We start from the raw sequence: 15677 nt of genomic DNA, 5'->3' as shown, positions 1-15677 counted from the left end.
ACCAACAGAGAAAACTAGTCTACATGGAAAAGTACCAGAGAAAACTAGTCTACATGGAAAACCAACAGAGAAAACTAGTCTACATGGAAAAGTACCAGAGAAAACGAGTCTATATGGAAAACCAACAGAGATAACTAGTCTATATGGAAAAGTACCAGAGAAAACTAGTCTATATGGAAAAGTACCAGAGAAAACTAGTCTATATGGAAAACCAACAGAGAAAACTAGTCTATATGGAAAACCAACAGAGAAAACTAGTCTACATGGAAAAGTACCAGAGAAAACTAGTCTATATGGAAAAGTACCAGAGAAAACTAGTCTACATGGAAAACCAACAGAGAAAACTAGTCTATGTGGAAAACCAACAGAGAAAACTAGTCTACATGGAAAAGTACCAGAGAAAACTAGTCTATATGGAAAAGTACCAGAGAAAACTAGTCTACATGGAAAACCAACAGAGAAAACTAGTCTATGTGGAAAACCAACAGAGAAAACTAGTCTATATGGAAAACCAACAGAGAAAACTAGTCTACATGGAAAAGTACCAGAGAAAACTAGTCTATATGGAAAACCAACAGAGATAACTAGTCTATATGGAAAAGTACCAGAGAAAACTAGTCTATATGGAAAAGTACCAGAGAAAACTAGTCTATATGGAAAACCAACAGAGAAAACTAGTCTATATGGAAAAGTACCAGAGAAAACTAGTCTATATGGAAAACCAACAGAGAAAACTAGTCTACATGGAAAAGTACCAGAGAAAACTAGTCTATATGGAAAAGTACCAGAGAAAACTAGTCTACGTAGAAAAGTACCAGAGAAAACTAGTCTACATGGAAAAGTACCAGAGAAAACTAGTCTACATGGAAAAGTACCAGAGAAAACTAGTCTATATGGAAAACCAACAGAGAAAACTAGTCTATATGGAAAAGTACCAGAGAAAACTAGTCTATATGGAAAAGTACCAGAGAAAACTAGTCTACATGGAAAAGTACCAGAGAAAACTAGTCTATATGGAAAACCAACAGAGAAAACTAATCTACATGGAAAAGTACCAGAGAAAACTAGTCTATATGGAAAACCAACAGAGAAAACTAGTCTACATGGAAAAGTACCAGAGAAAACTAGTCTATATGGAAAACCAACAGAGAAAACTAGTCTATATGGAAAAGTACCAGAGAAAACTAGTCTATATGGAAAACCAACAGAGAAAACTAGTCTATATGGAAAAGTACCAGAGAAAACTAGTCTATATGGAAAACCAACAGAGAAAACTAGTCTATATGGAAAACCAACAGAGAAAACTAGTCTACATGGAAAAGTACCAGAGAAAACTAGTCTATATGGAAAACCAACAGAGAAAACTAGTCTACATGGAAAAGTACCAGAGAAAACTAGTCTATATGGAAAACCAACAGAGAAAACTAATCTACATGGAAAAGTACCAGAGAAAACTAGTCTATATGGAAAACCAACAGAGAAAACTAGTCTATATGGAAAAGTACCAGAGAAAACTAGTCTATATGGAAAAGTACCAGAGGAAACTAGTCTACATGGAAAAGTACCAGAGAAAACTAGTCTATATGGAAAACCAACAGAGAAAACTAATCTACATGGAAAAGTACCAGAGAAAACTAGTCTATATGGAAAACCAACAGAGAAAACTAGTCTACATGGAAAAGTACCAGAGAAAACTAGTCTACATGGAAAACCAACAGAGAAAACTAGTCTACATGGAAAAGTACCAGAGAAAACGAGTCTATATGGAAAACCAACAGAGATAACTAGTCTATATGGAAAAGTACCAGAGAAAACTAGTCTATATGGAAAAGTACCAGAGAAAACTAGTCTATATGGAAAACCAACAGAGAAAACTAGTCTATATGGAAAACCAACAGAGAAAACTAGTCTACATGGAAAAGTACCAGAGAAAACTAGTCTATATGGAAAAGTACCAGAGAAAACTAGTCTACATGGAAAACCAACAGAGAAAACTAGTCTATGTGGAAAACCAACAGAGAAAACTAGTCTACATGGAAAAGTACCAGAGAAAACTAGTCTATATGGAAAAGTACCAGAGAAAACTAGTCTACATGGAAAACCAACAGAGAAAACTAGTCTATGTGGAAAACCAACAGAGAAAACTAGTCTATATGGAAAACCAACAGAGAAAACTAGTCTACATGGAAAAGTACCAGAGAAAACTAGTCTATATGGAAAACCAACAGAGATAACTAGTCTATATGGAAAAGTACCAGAGAAAACTAGTCTATATGGAAAAGTACCAGAGAAAACTAGTCTATATGGAAAACCAACAGAGAAAACTAGTCTATATGGAAAAGTACCAGAGAAAACTAGTCTATATGGAAAACCAACAGAGAAAACTAGTCTACATGGAAAAGTACCAGAGAAAACTAGTCTATATGGAAAAGTACCAGAGAAAACTAGTCTACGTAGAAAAGTACCAGAGAAAACTAGTCTACATGGAAAAGTACCAGAGAAAACTAGTCTATATGGAAAAGTACCAGAGAAAACTAGTCTATATGGAAAACCAACAGAGAAAACTAGTCTATATGGAAAAGTACCAGAGAAAACTAGTCTATATGGAAAAGTACCAGAGAAAACTAGTCTACATGGAAAAGTACCAGAGAAAACTAGTCTATATGGAAAACCAACAGAGAAAACTAATCTACATGGAAAAGTACCAGAGAAAACTAGTCTATATGGAAAACCAACAGAGAAAACTAGTCTACATGGAAAAGTACCAGAGAAAACTAGTCTATATGGAAAACCAACAGAGAAAACTAGTCTATATGGAAAAGTACCAGAGAAAACTAGTCTATATGGAAAACCAACAGAGAAAACTAGTCTATATGGAAAAGTACCAGAGAAAACTAGTCTATATGGAAAACCAACAGAGAAAACTAGTCTATATGGAAAACCAACAGAGAAAACTAGTCTACATGGAAAAGTACCAGAGAAAACTAGTCTATATGGAAAAGTACCAGAGAAAACTAGTCTACATGGAAAACCAACAGAGAAAACTAGTCTATGTGGAAAACCAACAGAGAAAACTAGTCTACATGGAAAAGTACCAGAGAAAACTAGTCTATATGGAAAAGTACCAGAGAAAACTAGTCTACATGGAAAACCAACAGAGAAAACTAGTCTATGTGGAAAACCAACAGAGAAAACTAGTCTATATGGAAAACCAACAGAGAAAACTAGTCTACATGGAAAAGTACCAGAGAAAACTAGTCTATATGGAAAACCAACAGAGAAAACTAGTCTACATGGAAAAGTACCAGAGAAAACTAGTCTACATGGAAAACCAACAGAGAAAACTAGTCTACATGGAAAAGTACCAGAGAAAACTAGTCTATATGGAAAACCAACAGAGATAACTAGTCTATATGGAAAAGTACCAGAGAAAACTAGTCTATATGGAAAAGTACCAGAGAAAACTAGTCTATATGGAAAACCAACAGAGAAAACTAGTCTATATGGAAAAGTACCAGAGAAAACTAGTCTATATGGAAAACCAACAGAGAAAACTAGTCTACATGGAAAAGTACCAGAGAAAACTAGTCTATATGGAAAAGTACCAGAGAAAACTAGTCTACGTAGAAAAGTACCAGAGAAAACTAGTCTACATGGAAAAGTACCAGAGAAAACTAGTCTACATGGAAAAGTACCAGAGAAAACTAGTCTATATGGAAAACCAACAGAGAAAACTAGTCTATATGGAAAAGTACCAGAGAAAACTAGTCTATATGGAAAAGTACCAGAGAAAACTAGTCTACATGGAAAAGTACCAGAGAAAACTAGTCTATATGGAAAACCAACAGAGAAAACTAATCTACATGGAAAAGTACCAGAGAAAACTAGTCTATATGGAAAACCAACAGAGAAAACTAGTCTACATGGAAAAGTACCAGAGAAAACTAGTCTATATGGAAAACCAACAGAGAAAACTAGTCTATATGGAAAAGTACCAGAGAAAACTAGTCTATATGGAAAACCAACAGAGAAAACTAGTCTATATGGAAAAGTACCAGAGAAAACTAGTCTATATGGAAAACCAACAGAGAAAACTAGTCTGCTATTGCCCCATCTTCTTGCCCCATCTTCTTCGAGCAGAGCAGGCAGGACTGTTGCCCTAGCGACTCCAGACTCCACACAGACACAGCATGTACCGCGAGTGAAAAATCTATGTTAACCTCTTTCAGTTTATATGACTTCTAATGTGTTGAAGGATCTCTTGAAGTTTATGCTTGTGTATGTGTGTGTGGGTGTGCAACCACACACCCTCTGGGAAGACAGCAAAATGTGTTTGCTTGACCCCATTCTGGAAACCGTTGATTTTCAGAGAAACTGAACTGATTTCCTGTTGTTTTGAGATCTCACTTGAAGAGTAGAATAACTAGCTGTTGTTTTGAGATCTCAATAGAAGAGTAGAATAACTAGCTGTTGTTTTGAGATCTCACTAGAAGAGTAGAATAACTAGCTGTTGTTTTGAGATCTCACTAGAAGAGTAGAATAACTAGCTGTTGTTTTGAGATCTCACAAGAAGAGTAGAATAACTAGCTGTTGCTACAGAACGAGACAACCAATTTACAGTTAGTCTGCACCTTCTATCATAGTTTAGTCTCATTCACCACACATGAACACATACCAAGATGTTTTGTATGTGCTTGTGTAAAATAGTTTGACTATATAAGGCTTCTGTACTCATTGTGTCATCGAGCTCTCAGCCTTACACTTCAGAGTGCATGACTGACCAGCTTCAATATTGCTATTCTTATTAATAAAGATTGATTGTTTGAAGAAATAACAAAGCCTCTCTCAATTGGTTAGAATTTCCACAACAGTTCACATGCTGCTTCTAACCTCAGACAAGCATGCGTCAAAACTTTGTTCATTTGCACAGTGTCTCTCATTCACATTCACTTGTAAATGTCCAAACTCACCAAAAATGTCATTCAGTAGCTCCAAGCTATATACACTGCAGACCCCTTTCCTTTTTCCACATGTTTCGTTACAGCCTAATTCTAAAATGGATTCCATTGTTTTTTCCCCTCATCAATCTACACATAATACCCCATAATGACAAATCAACATCAGGTTTTTAGAAATGTTTAGAAATGTTTGCATGTGTATTAACAAGCTTGGCACACCTGTATCTGGGGAGTTTCTCCCATTCTTCTCTGAAGATCCTCTCAAGTTCTGTCAGTTTGGATGGGGAGCTTTGCTGCACAGCTATTTTCAGATCTCTCCAGAGATGTCCTGTTGGATGGTGAACCTTTGCCCCAGTCTGAGTCCTAAGCTTTGGAGCTGGTTATCATCAAGGATCTCTCTGTACCTTGCTCTGTTCGTCTTTCCCTCGATCCTGATTAGTCTCCCAGTCCCTGCCGCTGAAAAACATCTCCACAGTATGATTCTGCCACCACCATGCTTCACCGTAGGGATGGTGCCAGGTTTCCTCTATATGTGACGCTTGGCATTCAGGCCAAAGAGTCCAATCTTGGTTTCATCAGACCAGAGAATCTTGTTTCTCATGACCTGAGAGTCCTTTAGGTACCTTTTGGAAACTCCATGTGGGCTGTCATGTGCCTTTTTCTAAGGAGTGACTTCCGTCTGGCCACTCTACCGTAAATGCCTGATTGGTGGAGGGCTGCAGAGATGGTTGTCCTTCTGGAAGGTTCTCCCATCTCCACAGAGGAACTGTGGAGCTCTGTCAGAGTCACCAAGGCACTTCTCCCCTGATTGCTCAGTTTGGCCGTACAGCCAGCTCTAGGAAAAGTCTTGGTGGTTCTAAACTTCTTCCATTTAAGAACGATGGGGGCCTTCTGAGGCGCGCAGCGACACAGTGTTGCGGCGTCACTACAGCCTGTGGTTCGATCCCAGGCTGTGTCATTACTGGCCGTGACCCGGAGTCCCATAGGGCAGCGCACAATTGGCCTAGCGTCATCTGGGTTAGGTGAAGGTTTGGCCAGGGGGGCTTTGCTTGGCTCATCGCGCTCTAGTGACACCTTGTGGCGGGCCTGGCACCTGCAGGCTGACTTCGGTCATCAGTTGAACAGTATTTCCTCTGACACATTGGTGCAGCTGGCTTCCGGGTTAAGCGAGCAGATGTTAAGAAGTGCGGCTTGGCGGGTCATGTTTCGGAGGACGCATGACTCGACCTTCGCCTCTCCTGAGTTCGTTGAGGGAGTTGCAGCGATGAGACAAGATCACGAAATTGGAGAGAAAAAGGCGGTAAAAATTACAACAAAAATAAATAAATAAAATGTTAATTAAAATTACGATGGAGATTTTTTGGTACCCTTCCCCAGATCTGTGCCTCGACACAATCCTGTCTCGGAGCTCTACGGACAATTCCTTCGACCTCATGGCTTGGTTTTTTCTCTGACATGCACTGTCAACTGTGGGACCTTACATAGACAGTTGTGTGCCTTTCCAAATCATGTCAAAACAATTGAATTTACCAAAGGTGGACTCAAATCAAGTTGTAGAAACATCTCAAGGATGATCAATGGAAACAGGATGCACCTGAGCTCAATTTCGAGTCTCCTAGCAAAGGGTCTGAATACTTATGTAAATCAGGTATTTGCAAACATTTCGATAAAACTGTTTTTGCTTTGTCATTATGGGGTATTGTGTGTACATTGATGAGGATCCATTTTTTCAATCAATTTTAGAATAAGGCTGTAACGTAACAAAATATGGAAAAAGTCAAGGGGTCTGAATACTTTCCGAATGCACTGTATGTATAAATCGATGAGCTGGATAGCCTGTCTTTGCAATTTATTCATTTACTTTTGTTTGCGCTCGTTCGCATATTTAGCTACTAGCCTCCATGGAAATTCGCTATTTACTTGTGCTAATTTTGTTAGCATTCTGTAATAGACACCCAATGGGCTTTTTTTGGCACCCCCTTGTGTACTAAGCCGGTAATACCGTATATCCCGGGACGAGAAAAGGATGGTATGAACATATGAACATCTGGATACCACCCAACTCTACTAGTTATTACACAAAAGCCTTATAAATACACACAACAGCTAGGCCAGTACAAACAGAAAGTGCTGAACACTTACAGTCATAATGTGCACACTTACAATCCACTATCCTTCCAGACTTATAAGATTCAACAGTATCCTCCTAGCGACTGACAGTCTACATAAAGACTGTAGTGTTCATGTGTTAACAATGTTTGTCATCACGGAACATCATGTTTCCAACGCAAAACTCCACAGGCTTCACACAGCACATGTTGCTGTGCCGAAACAAAATAGCAGAGGTTGTGTAGGGATGATGTCATTGTGTAGGGACGATGTTAGAGTTATTGTAGGGTCAGACTCCTCCCCCAACTGGTTTGTGTGTGTGTGTTTTTCCGGAGCGGGTCTTGAGGAATGTGAGTTTGAGGGTGTATGTGTGTGAGGAGCGTGTAGAGTTGAGTGTGTGTGTGTGTGTGTGTGTGTGTGTGTGTGTGTGTGTGTGTGTGTGTGTGTGTGTGTGTGTGAGAGAGAGAGAAGTGTGTAGAGGGGAGTGTGTGTGAGGAGAAGGAATAAGAGCAGTCAGGCTTCACCAGAAGCAGTGCTGTTAGAAGAGCTCAATGCATTGTGGATAAGTGTATGGCGTAGATGGGTCGCCATGCCTTATCCCCCTCTTTCTCTACCTTTTTCATTCTCTCACACACTCACTCGCTTAATCTCATTGTTGATGCATGAGTGGAATTTACCTTCTGCGTCCTCAACAGGATCAATGGCTTCAATGGCCTCAATGGTAGCTGAGTATGGAGAGAAAGAGAAAGAGGGAGTGAGAGCGAGAGAAAGATAGAGAGTGAAGGAGAAAGAGAGGGAGAGAGAAAGAGGGAGGAGGGTGAGGGTTATTCATGCAAAACCCTTATAATAGCGGCACTGCAGCCCTCAGTACAGAGGGCGTTTGGTGTTAGCATGCTCGGTAGCTAGCGTTAGCTCACACACATACACACATACACCAGGCTATTACTCCTCAGCAGTAGTGAGGTGAGGGTGACACTGACTGACTGACATGGTGAGTAACAGATGACGGACATGAGAGAGAGAGAGAGGGAGGGAGGGAGGGAGAGAGAGAGAGAGAGAGAGAGAGAGAGACAGAACAGCATGTACTGAGAGGATGAACATGGGACATAGAGAGAGAGAGAGAGGGTGACAGAGGATGAACATGGGACATAGAGAGAGAGAGAGGGTGACAGAGGATGAACATGGGACACATGGGACATAGAGAGAGAGAGAGAGAGGGTAACAGAGGATGAACATGGGATAGAGAGCGAGTGACATAGGATGAACATGGGATATATATATAGAGAGAGAGGGTGACAGAGGATGAACATGGGACAGAGAGAGAGAGGGTGACAGAGGATGAACATGGGACATAGAGAGAGAGAGAGAGGGTGACAGAGGATGAACATGGGATATATATATAGAGAGAGAGGGTGACATAGGATGAACATGGGATATATATATAGAGAGAGAGGGTGACAGAGGATGAACATGGGACATAGAGAGAGAAAGAGAGAGAGAGGTTGACAGAGGATGAACATGGGACATAGAGAGAGAGAGAGAGAGAGAGAGAGAGAGAGAGAGAGAGAGAGAGAAAGAAAGAGGGTGACAGAGGAAAGGAAATTAAGGAAAGAGAGGGGTGGACAGACAGACAGACAGACAGACAGACACAGACAGACAGACAGACAGACAGATAGATAGATAGATAGATAGATAGATAGATAGATAGATAGATAGATAGATAGATAGATAGATAGATAGATACATGTAGTGGTGTGTGTATGCAAATGTGTGTGAGAAAGTGGGAATGTGTGTGTGTGTGTGTACGTATGTGCATGCGTCATGAGAGTGTATGTAAATATGTGTGTATATGTGTGTGGGCGTGTTTGCCAGTATGTTTGTGTGTATGTGTGTATATGTGTGTGGGCGTTTTTGCCAATGTCTGTGTGTGTGTGTGTGTGTGTGTGTGTGTGTGTGCGTGCGTGTTTGCCAGTGTGTGTGTGTGTGTATATGTGTGTGGGCGTGTTTGCCAGTGTGTGTGTGTGTGTGTGTGTATATGTGTGTGGGCGTGTTTGCCAGTGTGTGTGTGTGTGTGTGTGTGTGTGTGTATATATGTGTGTGGGCGTGTTTGCCAGTGTGTGTGTGTGTGTGTGTGTGTGTGTGTGTGTGTGTGTGTGTGTGTGTGTGTGTGTGTATATGTGTGTGTATATGTGTGTGTATATGTGTGTGGGCATGTTTGCCAGTGTGTGTGTGTATATGTGTGTGGGCGTGTTTGCCAGTGTGTGTGTGTGTGTGTGTGTGTGTGTGTGTGTGTGTGTGTGTGTGTGTGTATGTGAGTGGGCGTGTTTGCCAGTGTGTGTGTGTGTGTGTGTGTGTGTGTGTGTGTGTGTGTGTGTGTGTGTATGTGTGTGGGCGTGTTTGCCAGTGTGTGTGTGTGTGTGTGTGTGTGTGTGTGTGTGTGTGTGTGTGTGTATATGTGTGTGGGCGTGTTTGCCAGTGTGTGTGTGTGTGTGTGTGTGTGTGTGTGTGTGTGTATATATATATGTGTGTGTGTGTGTGTGTGTGTGTGTGTACTCACCGCTCTGCAGAGTCTGCTTGCCTCCTGACAGAACTCCGCTGGGCAGCATGCCAGTGGGTGTCAGTCCCTTCAGGGTCAATACGTTCTCACTCTCCTCCCTAAAACACACACACATAGAGGATTAAACACACACACACACGCACACACACACACACACACACTGAAGCTCACTCACCGTAAAACTTGGAACATTTTGGCCATCTTCCCGATGGCACGGATCTTGTTCCTGATCACTTCTTTCCTAGCCGCCGCTGCATTGGCTGGAAGGAACCAATCACAGAGGAGTAAAACACAGGACACCAATCACAAGGAAGTGAAAAGGAAGGTTATATTGCCATAACAATAGAGTGAACTGGAACCTACCAATCAACACGTATAAGATCTCCTAAACCTGTGTTAACCTCAGATCTGCATTGTGTCTCACCACCCCTCTTTTTACCCTACTGCTACTCTCTGTTCATCATATATGCATAGTCACTTTAACCACATCTACATGTACATGCAGTGAGGGAAAAAAGTATTTGATCCCCTGCTGATTTTGTACGTTTGCCCACTGACAAAGAAATGATCAGTCTATGATTTTAATGGTAGGTTTATTTGAACAGTGAGAGACAGAATAACAACAAAAAAATCCAGAAAAACACGTCAAAAATGTTATAAATTGATTTGCATTTTATAGACGGATCATTCATTTGTCAGTGGGCAAAATCAGCAGGAGATCAAAGACTTTTCTCCCTCACTGTATTACCTCAATAGGCCCGACTAACCGGTGTCTGTATATAACCTTGCTACTGTTATTTTCAAATGTCTTTTTCCTGTTGTTTTATTTCTTTACTTACCTACACACACACATACACACACACACACACACACACACACCTTTTTTTTCGCACTATTGGTTAGAGCCTGTAAATAAGCATTTCACTGTAAGGTCTGGTCTACACCTGTTGTATTCGGAGCACGTGACAAATAAACTTTGATTTGAAGAAGAAAATTAATATGCATGGTCTAATAAATCAAACAAGGTCTACAGCGCATTTCTCAGCCAGCCACACACACACACACAACAGGTTTTCAAGCCTCTTTAATACAAGCTACATTGAAAGTCAATATATATAAAAAAATATTTAAAAAAATAAGACTTGTTTTTGAGTTGCTGTGCGTTTTGTTGCCAACCTGTTTTGCTACCTGACAAATTTACGGTTTTTACTTTTTAATTACCGTTTATATTTTTGTTTTTTCCTACTCAACTTTTTCACTCCGGACGCTTTATCTGGACACGGTTCGTCAGGACCTCCAACAGCCGAAGCTAAGTAGTAACATTAACATGATGCCTTCTAATTGCAGTCGCTGTACTCGCCTTAAGGCGAGGATAGCTGTGCTACAAGCCCAGCTTCAGACGCAATCGCTAGGCAAGGGTAATTTCAGTGTAGGAAAGGATGAAACAGCGTCTGTGCCACCAGTAAGTACAGATAGTAGTATAAATCCCCTGGCACAGTCCCCGCAGCCGGACAACTTTCTCACGGTTTCTGGAAGGAAATGCTGTAGGAACGCTCAACCGGTGTCGCTCATTCAGCCGACAGAAACTTTCAACCGGTTTTCCCCATTAAGCAGCGGGTCGGAGTCAGAGGCCGAGTCTTCTCTGGTCTCTACTCCTCCCGTTACGGGGTCTGAGACGCCGAAGCTTCCCACCATTAGCTCTGACAAATTGAAAACTCTAGTCATTGGCGACTACATTACCCGCAGTATTAGACTTGAGAATCATCCAGCGATCATACACTGTCTACCGGGGGGCAGGGCTACCGACGTTAAGGCTAATCTGAAGATGGTGCTGGCTAAAGCTAAAACTGGCGAGTGTAGAGAGTATAGAGATATTGTTATCCACGTCGGCACCAACGATGTTAGGATGAAACAGTCAGAGATCACCAAGCGCAACATAGCTTCTGCGTGTAAATCAGCTAGAAAGATGTGTCGGCATCGAGTAATTGTCTCTGGCCCCCTCCCAGTTAGGGGGAGTGATGAGCTCTACAGCAGAGTCTCACAACTCAATCGCTGGTTGAAAACTGTTTTCTGCCCCTCCCAAAAGATAGAATTTGTAGATAATTGGCCCTCTTTCTGGGACTCACCCACAAACAGGACCAAGCCTGACCTGCTGAGGAGTGACGGACTCCATCCTAGCTGGAGGGGTGCTCTCATTTTATCTACCAACATAGACAGGGCTCTAACTCCTCTAGCTCCACAATGAAATAGGGTGCAGGCCAGGCAGCAGGCTGTTAGCCAGCCTGCCAGCATAGTGGAGTCTGCCACTAGCACAGTCAGTGTAGTCAGCTCAGCTATCACCATTGAGACCGTGTCTGTGCCTCGACCTAGGTTGGGCAAAACTAAACATGGCGGTGTTCGCTTTAGCAATCTCACTAGGATAAAGACCACCTCCATTCCTGTCATTATTGAAAGAGATCATGATACCTCACATCTCAAAATAGGGCTACTTAATGTTAGATCCCTTACTTCAAAGGCAATTATAGTCAATGAACTAATCACTGATCATAATCTTGATGTGATTGGCCTGACTGAAACATGGCTTAAGCCTGATGAATTTACTGTGTTAAATGAGGCCTCACCTCCTGGCTACACTAGTGACCATATCCCCCGTGCATCCCGCAAAGGCGGAGGTGTTGCTAACATTTACGATAGCAAATTTCAATTTACAAAAAAATAAAAAATAAATGACGTTTTCGTCTTTTGAGCTTCTAGTCATGAAATCTATGCAGCCTACTCAATCACTTTTTATAGCTACTGTTTACAGGCCTCCTGGGCCATATACAGCGTTCCTCACTGAGTTCCCTGAATTCCTATCGGACCTTGTAGTCATAGCGGATAATATTCTAATCTTTGGTGACTTTAATATTCACATGGAAAAGTCCACAGACCCACTCCAAAAGGCTTTCGGAGCCATCATCGACTCAGTGGGTTTTGTCCAACATGTCTCTGGACCCACTCACTGTCACAGTCATACGCTGGACCTAGTTTTGTCCCATGGAATAAATGTTGTGGATCTTAATGTTTTTCCTCATAATCCTGGACTATCGGACCACCATTTTATTACGTTTGCAATTGCAACAAATAATCTGCTCAGACCCCAACCAAGGATCATCAAAAGTCGTGCTATAAATTCACAGACAACACAAAGATTCCTTGATGTCCTTCCAGATTCCCTCTGTCTACCCAAGGACGCCAGAGGACAAAAATCAGTTAACCACCTAACTGAGGAACTCAACTTAACCTTGCGCAGTACCCTAGATGCAGTTGCACCCCTAAAAACTAAAAACATTTCTCATAAGAAACTAGCTCCCTGGTACACAGAAAATACCCGAGCTCTGAAGCAAGCTTCCAGAAAATTGGAACGGAAATGGCGACACACCAAACTGGAAGTCTTCCGACTAGCTTGGAAAGACAGTACTGTGCAGTACCGAAAAGCCCTTACTGCTGCTCGATCATCCTATTTTTCTAACTTAATTGAGGAAAATAAGAACAATCCGAAATTCCTTTTTGATACTGTCGCAAAGCTAACTAAAAAGCAGCATTCCCCAAGAGAGGATGACTTTCACTTTAGCAGTGATAAATTCATGAACTTCTTTGAGGAAAAGATTATGATTATTAGAAAGCAAATTACGGACTCTTCCTTAAATCTGCGTATTCCTTCAAAGCTCAGTTGTCCTGAGTCTGCACAACTCTGCCAGGACCTAGGATCAAGAGAGACACTCAAGTGTTTTAGTACTATATCTCTTGACACAATGATGAAAATAATCATGGCCTCTAAACCTTCAAGCTGCATACTGGACCCTATTCCAACTAAACTACTGAAAGAGCTGCTTCCTGTGCTTGGCCCTCCTATGTTGAACATAATAAACGGCTCTCTATCCACCGGATGTGTACCAAACTCACTAAAAGTGGCAGTAATAAAGCCTCTCTTGAAAAAGCCAAACCTTGACCCAGAAAATATAAAAAACTATCGGCCTATATCGAATCTTCCATTCCTCTCAAAAATTTTAGAAAAGGCTGTTGCGCAACAACTCACTGCCTTCCTGAAGACAAACAATGTATACGAAATGCTTCAGTCTGGTTTTAGACCCCATCATAGCACTGAGACGGCACTTGTGAAGGTGGTAAATGACATTTTAATGGCATCGGACCGAGGCTCTGCATCTGTCCTCGTGCTCCTAGACCTTAGTGCTGCTTTTGATACCATCGATCACCACATTCTTTTGGAGAGATTGGAAACCCAAATTGGTCTACACGGACAAGTTCTGGCCTGGTTTAGATCTTATCTGTCGGAAAGATATCAGTTTGTCTCTGTGAATGGTCTGTCCTCTGACAAATCAACTGTAAATTTCGGTGTTCCTCAAGGTTCCGTTTTAGGACCACTATTGTTTTCACTATATATTTTACCTCTTGGGGATGTTATTCGAAAACATAATGTTAACTTTCACTGCTATGCGGATGACACACAGCTGTACATTTCAATTAAACATGGTGAAGCCCCAAAATTGCCCTTGCTAGAAGAATGTGTTTCAGACATAAGGAAGTGGATGGCTGCAAACTTTCTACTTTTAAACTCGGACAAAACAGAGATGCTTGTTCTAGGTCCCAAGAAACAAAGAGATCTTCTGTTGAATCTGACAATTAATCTTAATGGTTGTACAGTCGTCTCAAATAAAACTGTGAAGGACCTCGGCGTTACTCTGGACCCTGATCTCTCTTTTGAAGAACATATCAAGACCATTTCAAGGACAGCTTTTTTCCATCTATGTAACATTGCAAAAATCAGGAACTTTCTGTCCAAAAATGATGCAGAAAAATTAATCCATGCTTTTGTCACTTCCAGGTTAGACTACTGCAATGCTCTACTCTCCGGCTACCCGGATAAAGCACTAAATAAACTTCAGTTAGTGCTAAATACGGCTGCTAGAATCCTGACTAGAACCAAAAAATTTGATCATATTACTCCAGTGTTAGCCTCTCTACACTGGCTTCCTGTCAAAGCAAGGGCTGATTTCAAGGTTTTACTGCTAACCTACAAAGCATTACATGGGCTTGCTCCTATCTATCTCTGTGATTTGGTCCTGCCGTACATACCTACACGTACGCTACGGTCACAAGACGCAGGCCTCCTAATTGTCCCTAGAATTTTTAAGCAAACAGCTGGAGGCAGGGCTTTCTCCTATAGAGCTCCATTTTTATGGAACGGTCTGCCTACCCATGTCAGAGACGCAAACTCGGTCTCAACCTTTAAGTCTCTACTGAAGACTCATCTCTTCAGTGGGTCATATGATTGAGTGTAGTCTGGCCCAGGAGTGGGAGGGTGAACGGAAAGGCTCTGGAGCAACGAACCACCCTTGCTGTCTCTGCCTGGCCGGTTCCCCTCTTTCCACTGGGATTCTCTGCCTCTAACCCTATTACAGGGGCTGAGTCACTGGCTTTACTGGGGCTCTCTCATGCCGTCCCTGGAGGGGGTGCGTCACCTGAGTGGGTTGAGTCACTGATGTGGTCATCCTGTCTGGGTTGGCGCCCCCCCCCCCCCCCTTAAGTTGTGCCGTGGCGGAGGTCTTTGTGGGCTATACTCAGCCTTGTCTCAGGATGGTATGTTGGTGGTTGAAGATATCCCTCTAGTGGTGTGGGGGCTGTGCTTTGGCAAAGTGGGTGGGGTTATATCCTTCCTGTTTGGCCCTGTCCGGGGGTGTCCTCGGAGTGGGCCACAGTGTCTCCTGACCCCTCCTGTCTCAGCCTCCAGTATTTATGCTGCAGTAGTTTATGTGTCGGGGGGCTAGGGTCAGTTTGTTATATCTGGAGTACTTCTCCTGTCCTATTCGGTGTCCTGTGTGAATCTAAGTGTGCGTTCTCTAATTCTCTCCTTCTCTCTTTCTCTCTCTCGGAGGACCTGAGCCCTAGGACCATGCCCCAGGAATACCTGACATGATGACTCCTTGCTGTCCCCAGTCCACCTGACTGTGCTGCTGCTCCAGTTTCAACTATTCTGCCTTATTATTATTCGA

At 42.0% G+C, this 15677-nt stretch overlaps 1 protein-coding gene across 6 annotated transcripts in view; it reads right to left on the bottom strand.

Moving 5' to 3' along the window:
• Positions 1-15677, bottom strand: part of LOC110504663 (protein phosphatase 3 catalytic subunit alpha) — an 83195-nt gene that overhangs the window by 19290 nt on the left and 48228 nt on the right. For 4 of the 6 annotated variants that reach the window (XM_036969830.2, XM_090220266.1, XM_036969831.2 and 1 more), the window contains exons 11-13: positions 9800-9884; positions 9625-9722; positions 7745-7792 (exon numbers count right to left, since the gene is read on the bottom strand). In XM_036969830.2, the coding sequence (XP_036825725.1) occupies positions 7745-7792; positions 9625-9722; positions 9800-9884 (231 nt within the window). The remainder of the gene's footprint in view (positions 1-7744; positions 7793-9624; positions 9723-9799; positions 9885-15677) is intronic. The other 2 variants (XM_036969832.2, XM_090220265.1) reach the window with 1 other exon arrangement.

Source organism: Oncorhynchus mykiss, chromosome 25, assembly GCF_057628025.1.
Source record: "Oncorhynchus mykiss isolate SJ-2025 chromosome 25, ASM5762802v1, whole genome shotgun sequence".
Lineage (NCBI taxonomy): Eukaryota > Metazoa > Chordata > Actinopteri > Salmoniformes > Salmonidae > Oncorhynchus > Oncorhynchus mykiss.
This window is presented reverse-complemented; position numbering and strand designations above follow the sequence as displayed.